The sequence below is a fragment of the Bombus impatiens genome, unplaced genomic scaffold, assembly GCF_000188095.3.
Source record: "Bombus impatiens unplaced genomic scaffold, BIMP_2.2 scf_0033, whole genome shotgun sequence".
NCBI classification, from domain to species: Eukaryota; Metazoa; Arthropoda; class Insecta; order Hymenoptera; family Apidae; genus Bombus; species Bombus impatiens.
In genome coordinates, this window is record NT_176452.1 from 1,800,450 (window position 1) to 1,824,317 (window position 23,868).

The window sequence follows — 23,868 nt, forward strand, 5'->3', positions numbered from 1 at the left end:
GGGGGGGGGGGGGGGAGGTGAGCGGAAGGATACGTAGGCATCAATTCGTCGAAAGTACGCAATCCACGAAATGGAGCATGCAAAAAGGAAGTTGGAAGGCTGTTCGCTGTCTAGGACAGCTCGGATAGAAGGAGGGTAGAAACGATAAGACAAGAGGATAGATACCCTCGCATTGCGATGGAAGGAAAGACCGCCATCCGTCATTCGTATTCGCGAGATAGAAATTTCGATCAGGCAGGATCATCCTTCAGCTGAACTGAGAGCCGACAATCCGGTGTAATTCGTCCACTAAGACAATGACGGAGAATTCGTCTAATTGCTATCCAATTAACTGAAACCACTACCCCCTTCTGCGCTCGTTCAACTTCCTCTGAATTCTTCCCTCTTCTGTCTAGAAACGTTTCGTGTGTCGTGACTCGAATAATATCGTCGTTTAAATGCTAAAACGCTATTAACGCTGAAACGCACGGATTTTACGTACTAGTCGATCGCCGTGATTTTCCAGGAATATGAACGGGATCACGAGAACGAAAGCAACCGTGAAGTTTATAATTCCCTCAGGAACAACCGTTTCAAGATATATACGTACGTATAGCGACTGACAAACTCGATCAAATTGCATCCGAATATCTAGTTATTCTTACGATCAGTCGCGATCAGCTTCCGCCATGTTCTCGTATTTTCAAGCAAACCGTAGTCTGATTTTCTTTTTACGTAATCAAGAGTTTCTCTCTTTTCATACGTTCGCGTATTCTTGCTTCTCGTTCGCAAAAGCTTTATTTCGCTCTCATAGCGAATTATCGGTCGTTTCGTAGTCGAAGAAAACTTTGCTTCATGTCGCGTTTTATCTTTCGACAAGTTCTTTTAAAATTTGTTCGTACATTAAGCACCGTACCCACAGAACGTTGCATCTTCTTCGTAATATCAGAATAATCAGATTTCGGTAATCTTTAAATTTCTGCTTGCTCGCATCGATCCATCGATTTCGCGACTAAAAATTATCGCAAATCCTTGGATTTCCTCTAGAACGACTATTTGGTAGTATTCAGCGGATAAATCGTCTTGCATTTTCTCTTGGCCAACTAGTCGTCGACGTGGTTGTTGGTAATCAAGGTATCGTGGTCTAAATTGTCCACGATAAAGCGAACACTCGCTGTATACCATTAAGGAAATTGTGTCTTCCTCTGCGCGACTACCAAGCACTCGAAACAACAGTAATTACAGAAACAGAGTGATTAATTAGAAAAGTAACTTATAAGTGACTGTTCATTCGTTCCGACCGCTTGGATCGCGCGGCAAATCTTCAAGTTTCTTCTTACGATTAGAATTTCTCGAGGAATACGTAATATCGCGTATTTTACTTCCTTCTTTTAATTCCCTGGACTCTGTAGACGGAAGGAGATACATTAATCCTCTCTTTATGGAAATTTCATAGTGTACGCTTCGATATTCTCTTGTGGATTTCTGGAAGTAGAAACGATACTTAATCTACGGTTTTTCTTACAAAGTACAGATTCCTTTGTCTGCGACATCGAATATCATAATTTCCTCGTCTACGATTTACATCGTCTGTGGCATTCCATGGTTTTAATCAGATACGATTTCTAATTATCGCCACTTTGATTATTCGAGTATCGTTCGATACAAAAGTTCGAGTATCGGTCGATAGAATAAAACAATGTATCTGTTTCTTGTGATTTTAACAAAGAATAAAAAATAATTACAATTTCTCATCCTTATCGTATATTAAAATTCTTTTCGAGCTTATAATTCGCCACGGCTAAGCTTCGATATCTTCGAACTCTTCCTCTTGCATTTGCTTCGCACGGGACGATTGCTCGAACGATCGAATCGATCCGAAATCGAATATCATAATTTCCTCGTCTACGATTTACATCGTCTGTGGCATTCCATGGTTTTAATCAGATACGATTTTTAATTATCGCCACTTCGATTCTTCGAGTATCGTTTTCAGTCGATAGAATAAAACAATGTGTCTGTTTCTTGTGACTTTAACAAAGAATAAAAAATAATTACAATTTTTCATCCTTATCGTATATTAAAATTCTTTTCGAGCTTATAATTCGCCACGGCTAAGCTTCGATATCTTCGAACTCTTCCTCTTGCATTTGCTTCGCACGGGACGATTGCTCGAGCGATCGAATCGACCCGAAATCGGTATAAAAGGCGAGCGACAAAAGGAGATGGTCGGGACGATTAAAAGGATTATCGAGCGAAACCGATTTGAATGCGAGCTCGCCGCTGAGCAACGGGATAAAGGCGGAAGGTGGAGTTTCAGCAAGTTGACTCGAACGTTCCAGAGTCGCAATGTCGTCAGTCGGTCTAACTACTTGCTAGTAGTTAATTACGTATCGAAAACTTCTTACTTATCGTTGAATCGTGGCCGAGCTTGCCCACGCCGATGTCTCAGCATTCTACGATTTCTAATAACGAGCCGATGCAGCTCGCCTACTTTTCCACGGCCTGTTATCGTCAACTTTCCGCTCCAAACAATCTTCGTTTCGATTCTATCGCTTTATCGTCTAATCTGATGTTCGACCGATGGCTCTGACGACCACTCGATGTTCAACCGCTGACAATTACGAATTGGAAAGCTTCTGTACCTTGGAAACTTCCACGTTTGGTGAATAAAGTTTCTAAGCTTCCTTGGAATTGGATAATTTCTCCTTGAAACACCGTATTACGACGACGATGATTCGACGTTGAAAAATTACCGATTGAAAAATCGTCCTATAAAACTAGAAGCTTCACCGACGATTCCTACTTTGTTTCAGAAGCAACGAGTTTTTGCGAATACGATTGAAAGAGAGTGAACCTACGCTGAGGTTTGTTTCTTGAAAAATGTTATAACCAACTTTCTATGCTTCTAGAATAGCAAATCTTATAATGTCAAAGTATTTTTGTATATTCTTTGCATCCTTTATACGTTTAATTTATACATGGTGGTTGGTAACTGGTGGTACAAACGGAAAGGGGGTGATTCTAGGCGAAAAAATAAGTCGAAAATATAGAATAGAAATTTTTCGTTCGAGGCTTTGTTTTCGAGAAAATCGACTTTGAATTTTCGCTCGGTACGCGTGCGGTACGTTATAACGAATCTCACTGTAGATCGTTGTCTCGATGGAAAAATTAAAAACAAAAATTTTTATTCTATATTTTCTTCTTTTTTCGCGTAGAATCATCCCCTTTTCGCTTGTACTATCAGTTACCAACCACCCTGTATATAAATGCACAAAATCCCATAGTCTAACGAAGAGATTCGATTTATAACATCTTCTTCAGATTATACGTACATGGACCAGTGAAGATACATTGGTTTCGAGTAAATTTCTCGAGGAAAACAAAAGCTACGCATTGTTAAAAAGCGTCACAATTTTGCGTATTAAATCGCGTCTTAAAATCTTGACTTCAAAGATAGCAAAGAAATCCACAACGGGCAAGTGTATGCGGTAGACGTAGCCTAATCTTAATTACCCGTAGCACCCGTTCCTTTAATCCACAATCTGTTCCTTCAAAATCCCCGTATGATAATTCCGTACGTCGGAAGGGCGAAGCAAAAGTTTCCGTTTCCACGTGACGCGTCTCGACGCAAGGAACAACGACAGGGTCGAAGGTATTAAGGACGAGGCCTTCTTTTCTGCATTTAGACGACATTAAACGAGTTTCGCATAATGGTTTTGCTCGTCGGGCATGCATAATGTCTCGCCATTGGGTTTTCGGTGAACGAAGGATCCACGCGGACGATTCGACGGACCAGCAAGATGGACGTCGTTATTTAAATCGAGTCGATGTTATCCTTTGCCGCTCCACACTGTCTTCTTTCAATTTCATCCTCGCAAAAGTCCTGCGATGATCATCGAGAACAGCAGGGTGCGTCCTGCATCTCCTCCAGCCGGCAGACACTTCTTCCCCGAAATGAATTTTTCCGAAGGAATTTATTCATTTCTCGGCGTCTGCCTTGGTTTTCAACTGGCGGTTGCATTTTTATAAGAGGAATATCAACGAAGGGTAGAACGAACACGTATACCTACACCTCTGAGAACTTATATCTCAGTTTTGACAAGATGGATTTTTTCTATCGTCTATGAGAATTTTATCGCAGCTTCCTCTTCTTCTCTTCTGTTCGAACGTTTCGCGCTATTTGTATATTTTGTACATTTCTATACTTTGGTCGGTGTATACAAACCGTTTGATCAAACGAGAACGATACCGATACCGAGACGAAGAAGATACGATTTAGAAAATGTAGAAACTGGAGTGAATTATAATTACACGCTTTTATTATTATTATTATTAGCAATTAGATATTACACGATGTTACAGAGAATTAAGAAACGTTCGGAAAGAGATTCGAACTGAATTATCGAAATCGGGTTAAAGCGCAGCATAAGAGACGACAAACGTTGTACGAAGAATATTTTTATATCATTGGTCGAATCAGAATGATATTTTATCACGTATCAGCCCCCGTCTCGATTCTATTATCCGCGAATAGATTTACAGAATGTTGAAAAACCTTCAGGTATTTCTTAGGTAAGGATCACGGAAAGGTTTCTATTCGCAAACGTGGCACGGAAACATCCTTTCGACGATACTTGTTCTCTCGTATTTTCGCGAACTCCGCGATACCATTGTCTGTTCCAACGGTGTGCCGTGTTCACTTCCTGCAATTACCACGATTGTCTCGATTTTTCTCGGCTTCAACGTTTCTCACGGCTCGTCCCCTCGTATCTGTACGTCGCAGGTCGCGAAACTACCTGAGAGATACGCCTCTGAAAGACAGGAGACACCTTTCACATTGATAACAAGCAGGTTAAACTCGGTGTTCGGCGGCAAGACGCCTCTGAAACCAGGGGTTTTCGATTCCTTGCCGTTTGGGACGTTTCCTTTCGTTGCTCCAAATGTTCAACGTATTTCGACGACAGTTTAAAAGACATTGTTCGAGTTGGAGGTCGCGCAAGTTTCAAGATTTTACCATTCCATGGAAACTTGCTTTAGACTGAAACTTTCCAGCGGATGGATGAGATTACTTCCGTAATATGTGCGAGCAGGTTCGTTTTTGGCGAACAGAGCTTCGTCTTTTCCACTCACGATCGTTTCATAACCTTTGTCCTTTAAAATAATCAATTTTGTTCTTGTACCTGAGTGTGTTACACGTGCATATAGTTAACAAATACATTGTTCCAAGTTGTGTTCTTCAAACTTGCGACATTTTCTGCGATAATTTTTCAGATATCTATTTTGTTCGTAAAAAGAGTGGAATATACAAAAATAGAGTTACATCGAGGTGTTTCGGTATTTCCAAGTATTTCAAAACTATATGTATTCTAATAAATATACAACAGCCATTTCGGGTTATATAGATCGAAGGAGAACAGTAGAATTAAAACGATAAAATTGCAAAGTATTAGCTCTTCGACGAATGCAAAGATATATGGACATGTTAACGCGTTATTTTATCCAATATCACTAAAATATCGAATCATAAGATATCCTGTCGTTTAAGTAAAATATTTTGTCGCTGTAATAGCAAAAATGTTTTTAGTATATATAAATATAAGAAGGAACGTACAGAGAACAGAAATAAAGCACATTTCTTTAACGTAGAACCGATCGTGTGCGTAAAATATCCTTCAATGGAGTATTACGTATATTAGATATTCCAGAGACGTAGACCGCTATAAAATCGTTCGCAGTAATAAAAAACGTCTTGAAAATCGCGGGACGCTTTTCGCATTAATAACGAGAAGCGTTTGATAACACGTCGAGAAGAGGAGAAGAATCGAGCATGGGATAGAGATAAGGCAACGTTAGATAATTTACCAGGCTATCTTTTTACCTTACCATCGAATTACACGCAACGGATGGACATTTACATCGGATCTTAACGAAATTTCTTTCTTCTAATCTTCCGCAAACACTTTCCACTCTTTATCGATACCTCGAAATTTAAAAACAATCTTATTATTTATCGTACAAATTTTCTCATCGAAATTGGTCAATTTATTTTTGTTACATCCGAAAGAAGCGAAATTAACGCGTTTCGTTTGGCCGAGTGTCAATTTCAAGAAAAGATAGCAGATATTAATCTCGACCATTAGTTTGCCATTATTAGTTAGTTTATACATTGTAACAACATTTATGTATCGTTGATATAAATCAAGTAAAGCGCGACCATACGAACAGCAGTTCGTTCGTTATCGAAATCTTCTTTGCTATGAAAAATTTCTTATCGAAGTTCATGAATGTTTCGTGGAATTGGTACAATAATTGGTCGAGAGCTATCGCGGAAGTTGAATCGTAAAGAAATTACAAGGTTTTCTTCGTTACAGTTCTGGTCGATCTCGCGTACTCACACACACACACACACGCGCGCGTGCGCACGCGCGAGCATATGCACCTTCTGCTTCTTAATTGCACTTCATTTTATTTTCCGGATATTATCGCGAGTTAGAATCGTTTCGAAACTTCCACGCTCGTTTCTATTCAAAACTTCTCGTCCGTGTGTTCTATCTGAACTTTCGACCAACGCGATACGTATTCCTACTTCACCCAGTATGATTTTACGCTTTCTCAAACGTGCCTACAATTGCAGCTTGTTGGAACTTTGATAAATACACCGTGTTCCCTTTTCTTCCGTTAAGGTGATCGACGGTTTCCTTGCTCGGCTTTTTTCCATCCACCTGGTGAGAGTAATCCCCTGATCTCTTTTCTCTTTTTCTCTTTTTTAACGGAGAGCTGTTGTTTGATTTTACAAAAATGATCGCTATTATTGACGTTATTGGAATCGTGATAGTTTATTTACGACAAGAAATAAAAATGACAGGCTCGTGGCAAAACACGTTTAATCTCTGTTTAATAGTTTCAACCATTTTTCACGCAATTTTCATCGTATCGCATAACTGTTCTAGATGTATCTGTATATATATATAGAATTGGCAACTAAGTAATTGCGGCTCATGTCGTTAGATGGTAATGACACTTAGTTGCCTACTTAATAATTATATCGCTACAGAACATCCACGTTCGTTCGAATAACGAAATTGTAGAAGCACGATGAACGTTTCTATAAAAACCAGTCAATTTTCACTCGACGACAAGTCAAAACGTATTTGTTGCGAGCTCCTGAATTATCAATGGAAGACGAAGATCGGCGAAAGCTACGAGTGTCGACTGCGTGATAATTCTTAGAAATGCTACTAATCCTTTGGTAATCGTTCGCTGTTACTTAATATACTAACATCTAAGGAAAGTGAACTATTTCAAAGAGCAAACGTCATATTGAATCGTTGAAATCGCACACCACAAGCAGTCAGACTGGCAACACGAACTCATCGTATCTCGCGAACAATCCATATTCGCGATGATCCGCTGAAAGTTGTCGGGTTCAGGTACGAAGATGGATCGTGGAGGAGGTTCATCGGGGTGGAGAGATATATTTTCGCGCATTAATAACTAGGATATCGCAATATTCTCGGCAACGAGAGAGGTGGTTTTTGAGAAGACCGATGGCGGCTGAGAGAAGTAACAAAGAGAAAGGAAGAAAAGGGAGCGAGGAAAGCACGCGGGTTCTATGGGAAAACGTCGGGTCACTCTTATCGCTGTTTCCATACGCACGTAGGGAAAATGGTCGCCTTATCTGCCGTTTCCATGAATAATTTAGAGAGCTTCGCTGTTGAAAACTTCGCCGCCAGTTCCTCTCGTTCTATCGTTCGGACGTTTCTCGCGTGCGTTACACTCCCAAGAAAGAACTATCGTCGTGGAGAAAAAGCGAACACGGAAAAAAGAATGCTATCGTTTTGGAAGGAGCGCGACGAACAGGAATCGAGAAGGCACCTGCCAAGTTATATTTCTAACGCGGATGAGTTTAAAAATTCATATGGACGAGTATTGCGTATTATGGTACGAGTGACTGGTGGACGAACGTTTCGCGTAACCGTGCCTGTGAACCTGCATTCAACTTATGCATATTTAATGGTTATTACGCGGCAAAGTGTATATGTGAATCATAGGGGGCGACGTTTACACCTTTCATAAAATAACGGGTAGTATTTAAAGGTTCGTAGGCGAGGGAGAATTAAAACGTTAGTCTGCGAGTTTCTTCGAGAAAGTAACTTGAAATATATTTCTGATATTCTTCGAAAGATCAGTAGGATAAAAAAGATTAGACCAATACATGTAAATGATTCGTTTTGTCTATGAGTTGGCTGAAAGATCGTTTCGAAATTATTTCACGATGCATTTGCGCGTTGAGAATTGCAAGAGAGGAATTATACAATTGCACGTTTCAGGATTATTTCACTCGTGATATATAGTTTTTTGAACCTATCATACCACAAAGTTGTTTGAAAAGGTTTATATCGATACTGGTGATTCGATTTTGCTTTATGCGATTCTATATTTTATCTAATTTGGTGCTTTTATCGCGCAACAAATAGCGTAGCAGCGCTATTATAACATACGTTTTCAATATCCGCGTAAAACATCGAAAGAGGAATATTATGAAAAACCGAAACTCGTATCATTAATTCCCTGAAAGTATTGATTAGCGCGCACGATACGTCTGATAAACATTCAAAGAGAGTCGATTGAAAGCTACTTTCGAAACGAATGAATTATTGTCAAGGAAATGACTGATAAAACGAATATTATTTCGTACATTGAAAACGGATTTAACATCCCTTTGTTATAAATTATCTGAAAAGCACATCAAATTTCTCTTCGTAAAACAATATACCGAAACACCGTACGTAACAATGGGTATTCAAATAATTTTCATCCTTAAAATAATCGACGTCGTACAGTATACACTTTTAGGATTTAATCGATCTAAAACGTTATGAGTTTCTGTTTCGCGTTTCCCCTGTTATTTTACAGCGTCCAGTACGTGGCGCGCGTGTCCGTACGAAGTTGCGTTGTAAATTTATAATTTGGTCGAATAAATTTTGTCGATCATCGACGTTTCTGTTTTAGCCTCGTAAGGGTTGGCCAGAGAAGGGTGAAGCTAGAATATTATATAAGCGTCGAGACGCTTATGTGCGTGTCTTTCAACGCTTCTTTATGCTGCCATTAATAAAATACAATCCCCTTCACCGTATAATTTTTGCTACAGCGGAAAAAAACAGAACAGGACATGACTTCGTACTTTTTGTTTTTTTTTTTCTTTTTCGACAGAGAAGCATATTTTAAAATTCAGTACACTGTCGATCGATCCACGTTACCAACATTGTCTTTCTTTCTACTTTCCATCAATGTATTTTTTCATTCTCTTCAAAATTTTCGAAATATTGCTTGCCCTAATGGTTACATCCTCGGTATCTCCGACGATTCAATTGAAATTGACTGATTAATTAAACTTGAACGTTAAAACACGAATGTTAAAATCAGTTAAAATCAACAACAACGTACTTGCTCGGCATTTTCTCCAGTGATTTTCGCGTATTCAATTGTTAACGCAACATCCATCCTCCCTAATTTCGCCTAATTTTCATCCCTAATTTACTATCCGAATTACGATTCCTCATTGTATCGGTGTAAATACACTCAACATAGGAAGCTCGGACACGTTCGCAAAAGGTGTTCGCTTGGACCGTGAAAATGATGGGAAGCAAGGAGGTAGAAAAGGACGATAGGGGCGAGTAAACAGTTGAACGATGTTCTGCTGAAAAGATAGCGAGAGAAAAAGTGGAGAAAAGCGTATTTTCGATGGTGGGAGCAACCGCGTGCCGGAACATTTAATTCCATTTGACTCGTGGGACGATTGTTGAATTCGATTCGCGTCGACCGGAGGAGATTGCAACGTGATTCGCTGTCGCCACTGGGAAGGGGATGGAAATTAGCGTCAAGGATTAACGCGAGAATTGCATCGGGCGTATTCACGGCGAAGGGCGGCCAATCGAGAAAAGTGGCCAGCAAAATGTCCAATTTGTCACGCGTGACACTTTCCTTCTGCGCGCCATCTGAATTTCAAACTGTCCACCCTCTCCCCTTTTTTTCTTTTTTTCTTCGCGTGCGTCAAATCTGTAGTCCGAATATTATCGCAGAATATGATAATACGGTTATAATTACGCCAGATTATGCATTGTTGCCGATTTAATTGGACGATCGGTTTCGTAACAAAACGTTGTTATTTTCTTGTTCGATACGTTTCGTCCGCTGACTCTTTGCGTAGCCCGGAATCCATCCCTCGGTCCAGGCGGCCACTCGCTACGTCAATATAATTAGTTGGACCGTAATAATCATAGGGAACTGTCGAAAAACTAAACATTTCGATCTACATCTCGATTGACTATTCGAGTCAAGATGTACCAAGGATTTTCACCCGTAAGCGACCGGTGGTGGGGCGATCAACACTCGGCAAGAGTTTTCCTCTGCGACAGTGAGTGTCACGTCAGAGACGCAAGAAATCACGAAACCGATAGATCGCCGGTGATCTCCTCGCGTCGCAGTCCGAACGTTTCGCGAATAAAGCGAAGAAATTGAACTTCGTATGTATTAATAGAATTTATTATGCGAATCCAACCGAGTGACGGTTCAAAGTGTTACAACAGAATGATTAAAGTGTTGCAGGAGAATGATCCAAAATGTTTTAACAGACTAGGCGAGCGTCTATTTTGGAGGGTTTTTATATCGAGGTTTTAGTCCCTCTGGAGGGGTTGTCGTCTGGTGTATCTCAGAAGCGCCTATTCCGTTACTATTTGGTTATTGTTTCGATGACTGTGGTGTGCAAGATGTCTAGCCAATCCTATTACTGTTTCTGAGCGGGTGGTCTTCTTGAGCGTGTGACAACCGAACTTTACTGGAGTCGTAGGACTCTACAGATCAGTCAACATCTCTGCTCTCAACTGTGTTCGCTACTTTATCTCAGTCAACATATGTTCATTAACTATATCTACTTTTGATAGCTCATCTAATTAACATATATATATATATATACGAAAGGAGCGTAAACATCTTGCCCAGTTAGTTACCCAACTACTTGACACGACGGATCACGCAGACTAAAAAGACAATACCCTTTAGATCGAAGCATTAGATTCAACTAGAATCAAACATATTATAAACTATTATAATCCAAGTTACAGTACCATGCCAAAAGAATTTACTTATAATTCGCAATGAGAATTGATTGTAAATAGTCTACCAAATAAAAAAAAAAAAAGAAAAAAAGAAAGAAAGAACAAAGAGTACATTATAACCTGTTACCTCAGCGTTATAATTAATTCAACTACCTAACCTCTATTATCTTAAACGAAATAGAGGATCGATCAGTTTCGTGGCGTCGATCGTAATATCGTAACGGGAATTTACGATTCCCGTTGACGCGCTTCCTTGAGATCTCCGCAAACGGTCGACAATACACGATGTTACTTGGTTTATGGAAATTATGACAAGAGAGTAGAAATAGTTAGTATGGATTTTGTTTGGGAAATTGAATAGAAAATTATTTAGTTACACGCGATAGGAAGAGAGTATAATTCCGTTGTCATGTTGAGTGATGTGAAACTTTTGCAAAAGTAGTCTTATACCGCGTGAGCGTTTTCCAATAAATCAATTTTATTTTAGTCGCGTACTAGGCAGATGTTAGAATCGATAGTTTTACTATTTTGCAACAAAATGAAAACGTAGTATGATAAAAAACATTTCGTTCTCTGTTAGTTATTGTTTGGTTTATGAGAACTAGAGGATCGTAAATATTAGGTTGTCTCGAAAGTTTCTGTCGTTTCACAAGGAAATATTAGATGCGTAACATTCCTCGTTTTATATTATTTTATTGAATTACGTGCGATCTATTTTGTAGTAATAGAATAAAATGCAGTTAGGATTTATTTTGAAACGAAAGAAACTTTTGGAACAATCTAATAAATTCGTTAAAAAATGCGAGTAAAACGTTAGTTGTTTAGGATCGAGAACCATAATCTTTCATTATCCTTCTTTCATTATTCTTCGATAATACAAGATGATTTTACTTTATTTTCATATTAGTTTTTATTTTACGTCGAACGAACGAATTAATACAGCAATTAATACATCCTATATCTAATGCTTTATTTTTAAACAAATAGCATATCATTTTGCTTTTTTGTCTTCACTATTTTTATATTTCTACTTTATTAGAAAAATGAAGACGAAAATATGACAAGTTTATCATATGAAAATAGCGCGATACTGAAAGCTGCATTTTGAACGCAACATAACTAGCAAATAAATAACGAGTTAACTCAGCACAAAGGTTTCATACGTCAAAGAAACATAGCCGGCGATTTAAACGATCCTCCTGATACACAAATTTACCCGGACATTTTTGACAAATGCGTCGTGAATTTCAATTTCCGCATTTTCCAATAATCGTCGTGAAATTTCATTCTGCAGTCGAACGTAACGAATATCTACCTAATATTAAAAATAGTATCGTCACGACGAAGCCCGACTCTAATGAAACTCGACGGTATATTACAACGACAATAATTTTATCATTTTATTTCGTTGTTCGGCAAACAACGGCGCTAACATACTGCTGTTTAATCGATATTACAAAGGATCCCGATTAACGTCAAAGGAGTTAAGATCGACGAACGATAACACATATTTCGATGACATTTCGATTCGTTTTTATTAAAAAATATTCGATAAGACCCAGTGTAACGTAGTATCAACGATATCAGTGTGATATTCGTGGAATTTTCGTCGTTGTATCTAGCGTGACTTTCAAAGTAGTAGGTCGAACAGATCGTTAAAAAAAAGTGTTTGTTCCGGGTAAAGGTCAATTTTTGTTTCAAATAAAAATTTTACTTAAAAAGAAAAAAAAAAAAGGAAAAGGAAAAAACAACGATATGTTCCGACTTGTCGGAAAAGAAGCCAAGTTCTGTGTTTCCTTTTCAAATAAACTACATATATGTTTCCTAGAATATGATAAAGAATTACAAAAGTATGAGACGTTTCGTAATCGTCGTTTCCTTAAAAATACACTTTATTTCTTAACATTTTTACGACCAACGGATGCTCTTTTACACGAAAGGGAAAACAAATTACTTCGTTTTTGGAAATTTTGATTTAACTTACCCAGCATGAAGGAACATATAGAACGCGAATCTCCAGAGCTCGAGACGTTTGTCCGGTCTGTAAATGAAAACGCTGTCGATCGGTACTGGCCCCGAAGGATTCACCTCTCCCATCGCCACCGTGTAATACGTGAAGAAACCCAGCTGCAAGCATAAATTCACGAAAGATTAATTCATCGTTTTGTCATTTAACTATCTTATCGAGTAATAAATTCGTTCGTCTCTTACTAGCGTGGAAATGCCAATCAAATTTTATTATTCCCGATTTTCCTTTTATATCCAGCCATAGAATCTCTCTTCCGCTTCGCTTGTACCGCGAATTTAGAATCGCCACGTATAGGAAAATTAAGTTGAAAAATATATTGTACCGTGATATAACGTTCCGTAATTAACGTATCGTGGATCTTAATCGCCGAAATAAAAGTAAAGGGACACTGAGGTTACACTTAGAATTCATATTAAAATAGTTTTAGATTTATTTAATAAAGGATTTCCAGGATCTTCGTCGATATACGTTTGCACGCGTCTCTGCACTCTCTTTGTCTCAGCATCTTCCATATCACACTGCCAACGGAACAGTTACATTCGTTTGTTTTTCGAGACGCCGTGCACACACATACTTCCACACACTCGTATTCACATACGCGTGTCACTGCTACGCGGCCAATCTAGTTTAACACACAAAATTATACGTATCTCGATAACAGCCATTATCGATAGGTTGCTTATCAAACTGGACATCCCTTGGACGTGCTTTCAGGCAAAACGTCGTTGTCCGTTTTCCAAGCCAAAGACGCGTAAGTATATTTCTGGTCCTCGACAGAGAAGGGAATCTTTCCATAAAAGGATATTGCGGATACAGATCTCTGGTGATCTGCCATTGCATTATACACATCGTGCCCCGGTTCATAACGTTGTATATATAATATATCGGCGATATTGCGCAGAAATATTTGAATACATCGGTCACTACTCGACTTGTCCTTACGTCTAATTCAAAATAAACAGGCGCGCACCTTACTGCTCGAGTGTTTATTGCGTGCTTCGCCAGCTTTATCGAAATTAAAATCTCCATTTCTGTCTATAATATAAGTTTATTCGACTGTAAAGTCAGATATGTTATCGGTTTTCAGGAGATATTGTGGCAAGGGTGAAAGAAGATTGAATATGAAAAGGAAGAGCGGATGGAAACGATAGCTATAGATCCAATATCTTTTATAATAAATCTATCTAACAGAGGTCGTAACTTAGAATAAAACTTTTATATTAGATCGAAGGCCCGATCGTTGGATTTTCTAGGGAGGTACCACGCAACATGCGATTTTTAGCATACTACTGATGCAGCTTTTGTATGCACGTTGGTCGATTAGTAAAATCTTTCTATTCGATTCTTGTTTCCATAAGGAGAAATTGGAACTTTTATTCGAAAAATTCACCGGTTTTTAATATTCCGGCGACCAAAAGGAATTCCAAATATTTACATCGGATCTTGTTTTGTTAGTTCGTTCATGTTTCTTTCTTTCAATAATGTCACGCGACTTTCACGTATTATTTCAATGCTCGTGAAAAAAACATTCTATTTCAATCGTGAGATTATTTTACTTCCATTACGACGGTTTCGAATTTCTTCACTTAAACTAACGATGTTGCGTGGGCTTTTTAAGTTACTTTTCAAGCTTACCTTTGAGTCTCCTGTCGTTTGTGCCACCTACTTGTACCGAATAAACCCGCGAAAGCAAGTAATTAATTTTTCTTTCTTTTTTAAATTCAACGCCAATCCTGTACTCGTCCAACGAAATTGAAAAATTAACAAAAGAAAAAAGAATTAATTTGTCCCCTTGTAGAAACTCGTAGCTAAGAAAACGATCGAACGAAGAAAGGGGAAACTGTTAAAAATAGAAATACAAAATTGAAAACACTCTGTCATCGTGTAGTACTTTAAAATCAAGAGATGTTGGCGTGGTCGTGCACTGGCGAGAGATACGAGTGACATGCCGCGTGCTAAGGACGTTTATTACGTCATAATGATCCGAACTGCCGGCTTGCCGAGTGAATGTAAGCGGCTAAAAGAGGAGAGAATACGACACGACGTTGGTGGTGGTGCGTGCAACGTTACGACGACATAGCGGCTGCAAGCGTGAATGAACGATATAAATCAGGGTTTGTAATATCACGTCGACGCCGGTGTGCAGACGCCGTTTAGGCATATTGTTTCTGTAAACGAGAGAAATATAACGGCGCCTGGCTATGTACAACATTTCCCTGGCGGCTCAACAACAATGAGAGTCGCGTCTTCAACAAATTGCCCCTGCGTGGGCTCGCAGCCGTGCAACCTAGGCAAACTTTTCCCTTCGCGTTAATGAATTATTGTATTTTCGTTTCATAGCTCGGAGGGTTTCCACTTTTTGAGCTTCGACGTTACGCGAGATTCAATGCGATCGAAACTTCGACGAACTTCTTTTTGATCGCTTCACGGTGAAACAAGAGAGCAAGACAGCTAGAGATTTTGCTTTTCAGATTTCTATAATTTCGCACATTATATATTATCGTGGTTTCGTTTCATAGCTCGGAGAGTTTCCACTTTTTGAGCTTCGACGTTACGCGAGATTCAATGCGATTGAAACTTCGACGAACTTCTTTTTAATCGTTTCACGGTGGAACAAGAGAGCAAGACAGCTAGAGATTTTGCTTTTCAAATTTCTGTAATTTCACATCATCCTAAGGATTCTTAACGAAATAAACGCATAATCGAGACGACACATCTTTATTTAAACCAGAGGTCTCGATGATCAGCTCTGCGAATGAAGAAACGGAGAAAAGTGATGATATACAGGGTGGTTGGTAACTGGTAGTACAAGCGAAAAGGGGGTGATTCTACGCGAAAAAAGAAGAAAATATAGAATAAAATTTTTGTTTTTTTAATTTTTCCATCGAGACAACGATCTACAGTGAGATCCGTTATAACGTACCGCACGCGTACCGTGCGAAAATTCAAAGTCGATTTTCTCGAAAACAAAGCCTCGAACGAAAAATTTTTATTCCATATTTTCGACTTCTTTTTTCGCTTAGAATCACCCCCTTTCCGCGTGTACCACCAGTTACCAACCACCCTATATATATATTTCTTTTTCTTCTTTTTTTTCAAAATTTATCTTGCTCTTCAAGGTTATTTACATATTCCGACTCGCTAAGTAAACTTACTGGAAATAAGTAATTTGTCGCGAAAAGACTAATCGCGTGTCTAGGCAATGAAATTGAAAAATATAGAAAATACAAAGTTGATCGATTTGCTCTGTGAGAGTTTCGTTTATTAACCTATTAAGGTCTAACGTGGCGTTACGTAACATTTTATTTTTAATCTGATATCGCGATATTATACGTAGCGTCATATCGCGCGTAGAGTACTTATATATCTATTCTACATAACTCTATTATCATCGAGGAAACATTGATCAATGGAATAATTAACCTGGCTGCTCGAGGCAATACGCGTGCATTAACTCGTTAACACCGTTTCATTATTATCTCAAATTGTGCGTCAATTTTCGGTTGCATCTTCGCGACAGCTGTAAATCGCCCGCTTTCAATTAAGCTTCTTTGATTATAACCGTGTCCCTGAACCAGACAAAGTCCCCTAATTCCAATGTTCGAGGACGCGCGTCTGGCGCGTTCCTTTGTGCTAATGGAACAGAGAAATTCGCGAGAACACACCTAAGAATGGAAACCGTGTCTTGGTCGGGCGAGTGGAAAAGTCTTGGAACGCTGAAGACTGGAACAACGACCGAGCCTTCTCTCTTTAAGACGTTTAAAGGTTTAAAAATGGGCGATGAAGAAGCGTGAAAAAAAACGAGCGTTACAAAGAAAGAAAGAAAGAAAAAAAACAACGTGAAAACGAACAGAATAAAAATTGGAATAGCAATAAACAAATAAAAAGTTTAATTTTTGAAAGATGTGATCTTCGCTCACAATCTTTTCGAACTTTAAACATCGATAAAGTTACACGAGCGAAATTAAACGTTTCGTTACTATTCGATACTGGATGATTCGATTTCTTTTATTGATGTCACTTTACGATTAGCGAGAAATATTTTAATACGATATATTCGAAGATGGAAAGAATTTATTAGCTACTGGCAAACGATTATTTTAATGCTACGACAGCCGACAATTTTCAAATTACGAGGAGAGTGGAAAAACCCGCGCGTAAGCTGAGAATCAAACAGCAAGACGATTCTGATAACAAGAAATTACTTGACAATAAGTCTTGACAAAATTTCTCGTAAAAAGCGGGGAATGTGATTTATCAAGATACGTTGAGACGAAAGAATAGCGCATATCGAATATATATGTATACATCTGCAATATCGAAGGAGAATTCGTACGGAGAGAAATTTCATCCGTGATAGTCTTAAAAGAGTACACAGAATGGAAGAAAAATTCGTAACGCAACGATGAAACACGAGAAAGTGCAACGTAGAACAGTGGACTGTCGTAAAGGGGAAAGAAATAAAAGAGGGAAGAACGTAAGCAGAGAAGCGAAAAACAAGCAATAAAGTGGAAGGAAAACGAAATGTAATGAGGAAGAGAGGGGAAAAAAAACGAGCGAAAGATAGAAGAGGTTGTTGCAGTCTGTTGACAGTGGTTGAGGGTTTCTGGTCGTCCAAAGCACAGAGGAATGCAAATGATCGCAGCCAACTCGATATGCAAAAGAAGGAAAGAAGCCACGAACTAAAAACACTGTGAAAAAAAGGGAGAAAAAAGAAAACAAAAAAAAAAAATAGACAGAGAAGTAAGAGGAAAAGTCGACGAGGATAACAGAAAAGAATCCTCGATCGTTCGAGCTTCCTAGAAAAGTATACTCCCGTGAGCATACGCTATGAGTATACACCTGTTTAACGTCGATGCCTCGTACTTTGAAGAGCATTAGAGGGTAATGCGCAAGTATTCGCTGAAATATATAGGGTGATAAAGAAAAGAGTCTAGTAGTAGGGAGACTTATACGGTTGACTATGAAAAGTCAAAAATATTACTGTATATTAGCGTGTCCATTTTATGGAAAACAGACAGCGAAATTTTCTCAACAACGTTACTTTTCGATATCGAGAGCGTATTATAAAGGTTAAATTGCAGATTATTACTCGCATGTAATATGGATCAGCTCAATAAATCGAAAAGTACAGGGAAGCGATGGTTGTTAAAAATACTGTTTTTTTTTTAATTTACCTTGGGGTTAGGTTGGATTTACCTTGAGAAATTTATAAAAAACGAAGTTGTTCTGTTTTATACCTGCGATAAGAGGGTCGTAACGAATTACAAATTTTCTACAAGCTTTCCTCTTGATGAAAGTTCGAATCGCGAATATGTAAATATATTAGAACAGCGAGTTACGTTTATTTTCGAAATCGTGTATCATTCGTATTGTCTTACAGGTAAAATAAATTTTACGATCAAAACTTTGTAACAGATAGGTACTAGGTTTGTTACACATAGATCTCGCGAGTATTTTGGCTGCGTGCCACGCTACCGAAACGTTTAACAACGCTACGATGTAAAGTATAATATACGTGCAAATTTAGCTGAAGCAGCATATTGCAGAAAATTGTTTGTTTCCACCATACGCACATATCATGATTAGCAGAACTCCCTTGCGAATAACTTTCAAAGAATTGGCACGAAATAATTTAATCTCTTCAGATACGAAAATATATAGTTTGATGGTTCTGTTACGGAACAATATCGAAACGAAACTCGCGTGTAATTTCCCATGACGGTCTATAACGCACAGCATGCCATGACAGCGCTCCAAGCTTTGTAAAGATACATTATACAACGTCTTATATATTGTTGTTATTATTATTATTATTATAAATATATCTTCAACGAAGAACGAGAATCGCAAGACTGAAGGTTTTAAGCAATTCGTAAGACAAGCATGTACATCGTAAATTTATCTCGTCTCTCGCGGGAGACGTTGGTAGGAGGAAAATGAGGAAAATGAGAAAAAGAAGGAGGGTTTGAAGCACCGGCACAAAGGAAAAAGAAAAAGTCTACTAGAGTATGACGAGTACCCCTTATTAAAGTCCATTAAGCAGTGTTTCCTCTAATTGCCTCATCTTTTTTCCAACGCGAGCCACTGGTACCTTCTCTTAGGAATTTTCTAAAATTCTAGAATCGAACGACACGGCCATGGATAACTAAATTCTATCGTTCAGTTTTCCTCTGATCGCGAACAACGATGGCGTAGACGGTGTACAGTAGGCGGAAATGAAATCCTAGTTCAATTTAATTTGACATATTTTCCAGAAATATGCGAGAACTAGGATAACATTTATTTTTCATACTATACCGTCAACGAAGTGTTAACGAGTTCGTAAAACCATGAAATCATAAAATTCGCAATTATCTTGGACAACGGCAACCGAGTAAATCGAACATCACACGAGACAAACGCGACAAGTCCGTTTTCCCATTAAAACGCTAATAAAATTTACAAAATAACACGCGCAACATATTCGTACAACGTTTGTGCAAGTATTCGAATACTTTCGTAATGCATTTCGCTTGCTACGAAACTTCAATCGAAACGACTACGATGATACAGCGGACTATTTAGAAAGGGAAAGGTACATTGGCAAACTTTGAGTTGGAAATGCCAGTAATTAGCTTGTATTCTTTTTAGACCTCGTTCAGTTAAATTTCCCTTTCAGCTGGAAAGAGCTACAGTTCGTGAAATTGCAATATCAGAGCGGAGACAAGCGGTCGTCTACCTTTGAAAACTTCTTTCCTCTTTCTGATTTTCGAGTTTCAACGTTAATCTCGAGGCCGTTGCTTCTTTACCGGTCCATCACCCGGCTACGTGAGCTTCGTAATTAATTAATTCTCTCCCCTTTTAATCCAGCTTTCGTCATTATTGCACTTGCCGCTCTTTTTTATGTTCTTTTCTTTCCTTTGCCACGGATGACCTCGGCTCTGTCTCATTTTGTTTCATCCAACTCCCGCAGGACTGTTAATAATTAGTTCTATCTTCGTCCCCCTATTTTCTCTCGTATCTCTACGTGTATTAAGCTTCTACAATTCCACTTCCTCTCTCGCTCTTTTTTCTTTTTTCTCTTTCTTTTTTTTGTACGAAAGTGTGAAACTGATTACGTTGCGGTGGATCTAGCTAAAAAGAAACGTTACAACGTCCTGTGGTGAAATTGCCGCGTGCGAGATGCTGTGATCTTTGTATCGTTGGCTGCTGCTTCTTGCGAGTTTTTACGAACTGATGAATTATACGTATCGTGTATTATTCTTACTTCGTATTATTATCGTTTTTGATTCAGGTGAATCTGAGCTTTAGAATTTCATTCGAGTAAAACCATTTAATTAGCAAGACGATTCACGTTTACGACTGTGGTACACAAACCGAGATGTTCTCACTGAAATTAGTCGATAAATTGAATCTTTTTAACGATCAGGATCTAACGAAACTCGAGGCGCGAGATTTGTCAAAATTCCCCAAAATATCAAGTATCGAAACGTCGAAGCGATTGTACACGTTCGTCACAGAAGAGAGCATCGTACGCCGAGGATAAAAGGATAGAGTATAGGAAACTATTTAAGAAAAGTAGAAGTGACCTAGGAGCCTCTGAAAAAATGTGTACATCGCTTGGAAAAAAATTACTACCGTCACGTACTCTCCGTGCTATAGAATACAATTTTTACAAACAAAATTCTCTCGTATCCCTGAAAACAACGAAAGCGTCGAGAACAAGATCGTTGCCTCGCGCATCGTGTGTCGCAAAATCACCGGATGTCGATCGATCCATCCATCGAACGTGAAATTTTGTTACGGGGACCTTTATCATTCCTGTTTTAGGGGAAAAATTTCATCGACGGTGAGCACGTTGCTTCGAGATTCATGCGAAAACGTCGGTCGTTGAATCGACCGAGAAAGAGTATGAAAAAAAAAAAAAAAGAAAAGTCTAACGAAACTCGAGGCGCGAGATTTGTCAAAATTCCCCAAAATATCAAGTATCGAAACGTCGAAGCGATTGTACACGTTCGTCACAGAAGAGAGCATCGTACGCCGAGGATAAAAGGATAGAGTATAGGAAACTATTTAAGAAAAGTAGAAGTGACCTAGGAGCCTCTGAAAAAATGTGTACATCGCTTGGAAAAAAATTACTACCGTCACGTACTCTCCGTGCTATAGAATACAATTTTTACAAACAAAATTCTCTCGTATCCCTGAAAACAACGAAAGCGTCGAGAACAAGATCGTTGCCTCGCGCATCGTGTGTCGCAAAATCACCGGATGTCGATCGATCCATCCATCGAACGTGAAATTTTGTTACGGGGACCTTTATCATTCCTGTTTTAGGGGAAAAATTTCATCGACGGTGAGCACGTTGCTTCGAGATTCATGCGAAAACGTCGGTCGTTGAATCGACCGAGAAAGAGTATGAAAAAAAAAAAAAAGAAGAAAAGATACAACGAAACGGCCAACGCGAGCTGGACGGGGACTGAAAGCGTAGCTTAAAAAAACACAGAAGGAGGGAACAACCGAATGAATACTAGAGCAACGGAAAAGAGACATCGCGTGGAGAACCGACTTTGTAACGAACAACAGCCCATTCCGCATTACCACCTTTGTTGCACAGAGTCTGTGTTTGTGCGCGTTCTTTAACGCAGAACTTCGTCCAACTTATTGGAGGATTGGAGTGAGAACGAGACATAAATGCTTTGTTTTTACGCGAGGATAATAACGATCGTTTATTAGGTACGTAAGTAAGTTCTTTCGATTAACAACGTCAATGGATAGAGCGCGGATGTCGATGGAAATTTATATTTTTATCAAACGTCATAATGGGTATTACGCTTTCGATATTTTATATATTGCTGCATATTATGTGCGTTGTGGACATTTTTGGAATTTTATTAATACAATTTATTAATTTTATTAATACATTTTATTAATACAGAAATTGCTAGATCGCGGATGATTATGCAAACAAGATTGACGTTTTCTAGGGTATCGAGCAGAGATTTGTTTTATCTTCTTGAACGTTAGAACGATTATTTTAGTTTTGATATACATATTTTTGTTAATATTCTTGCGCTCTTGAATTTCCTATATTTTTATGCGGAACGATCGAACTAACTAAAATACATTTCTAGCCAATATAAGCCAATATTCGCACGCTATGATAATTAACTCAAAGTTGGACTAACTTTATAAGCTCCGGAGCTTAGCTTATGCAACACTGATTTTAGATGTAGGATTGATATGAAAATGACATGAAAGTTAGTTAGCGGTCTATTGTATGTGGCATCTATTCTAATAGGAAGTTTGTTCGCGTTATATGCAAAATCAATTATATTATAGTTTGAAGACCATTTTTCCCTACGGCGATCTTCGTACGAAGTACGACTTCGAATATCAACGATGAAAGTATAACAATATTAAATGAAATTTAATTGACAGTTTACATGCCACGTTGTTTCTAAAGCCTGAAATACGTCAAAACTCTAACGTGCATCGTTGTTCATTTCACATTCCATTTTACCATTTAAAAACACGTAAGATATCAATAGACCGAGTGTAAGTAGCTTTTAATAGCACGCTTGCGCTCTTTAACGTACGTATCATCTTGTTTCGCCTAATGAAATTGCATTTTTACTAGTCCCGAGCTCTCTCATTATTTTGTATTTACCTCCTATAATTATCGCAATGTATTTCCATCTTGATCTACGATCGAGTATATGCACACGACACGACGTTACGTTAATAGGATAATTTTATCGCCGCTCTGTTATCCTCTACAAAACATACTACAGCAATTTCTCCGTTTCACGTACAACAACAACGAACCGAATGTTCCTGTTATATTTCCGAATGCACGACTGTCTATTTGAAAATTCCTCGCTCTTTAACCACCAACGATAGACTATTCGAGGGACGTTTATTTTATTCGCGCGCAAGATTCCATGCTTCTCGGTCCACTACTGCCCGCTGGACAATTTCTTACCACATTCTAACTAACAGTAAGAAACAGTAAGAAACAGACTATTTGAGAGATGTCTATTTTATTCGCGAGTAAGGTTCTATATCTTGTCGATCCATCACTGTCTGTTAGAAGATACCTTACAACATTTTAACCAAGAACGACAAACTATTCGAAGGATGTCTATTTCATTTGTCATCACGATCCTACGCTTCTCGACCTATCACTGTCCGTTAGTTAAAATTCCTTACAATATTTAAGTACGAAAGGCCAGGCTGTGGTATGTCTATTTTATTTGCCAGCAAGATTCGCTCTAAAAACAGCGCCATAGAAAATGCTACGAGTCTCGGAGGGCAAGCGAGAATTTCACCGCGCCGCGTTACGAAAACAAAAGTTTCGACGATTTCGAATTTCAAATGTAGCGTCGTCGTCTCGCAGCAAGGAAACACGCATGGTCGGAACGAATGCGGCACACGCGAGGCTAAAGCGAGCAGAAGCAAACGTGGAAGGAATGCAGGCGAAAATCCCATCGTGAGAATAATATTCTCGTTCGCGTCGATTTCCACGATATATTTTACAGGGATTCGCCGGGATTTCTCCTTCGTCAGCGTAGATCGGGATGGCGCGCACGATTTATGCATGTACAGGATATCGTAGTAGCGGCGGACGCAGCCGAGGAGTAGGCCGATTCCAGGGGAATCTCTCGATAATCGTCGCCGTGTAATCGCGTTTGCACTCGAACCGACGATTTATGACCAGTCACGTCAGTGCCAAGCGTACGCGTCTACCTTCGGCCGCTG

The 23,868-nt window shown here is 38.8% G+C and overlaps 1 protein-coding gene across 3 annotated transcripts in view; it reads right to left on the minus strand.

Moving 5' to 3' along the window:
- The window catches only part of LOC100740080 (protein rhomboid), a 512,585-nt gene that overhangs the window by 27,873 nt on the left and 460,844 nt on the right, over nt 1-23,868 (minus strand). For all 3 annotated transcript variants that reach the window (XM_033321884.1, XM_003485005.4, XM_033321885.1), the window contains one exon: nt 13,084-13,226. In XM_033321884.1, coding sequence (XP_033177775.1) covers nt 13,084-13,226 — 143 coding nt within the window. The remainder of the gene's footprint in view (nt 1-13,083; nt 13,227-23,868) is intronic.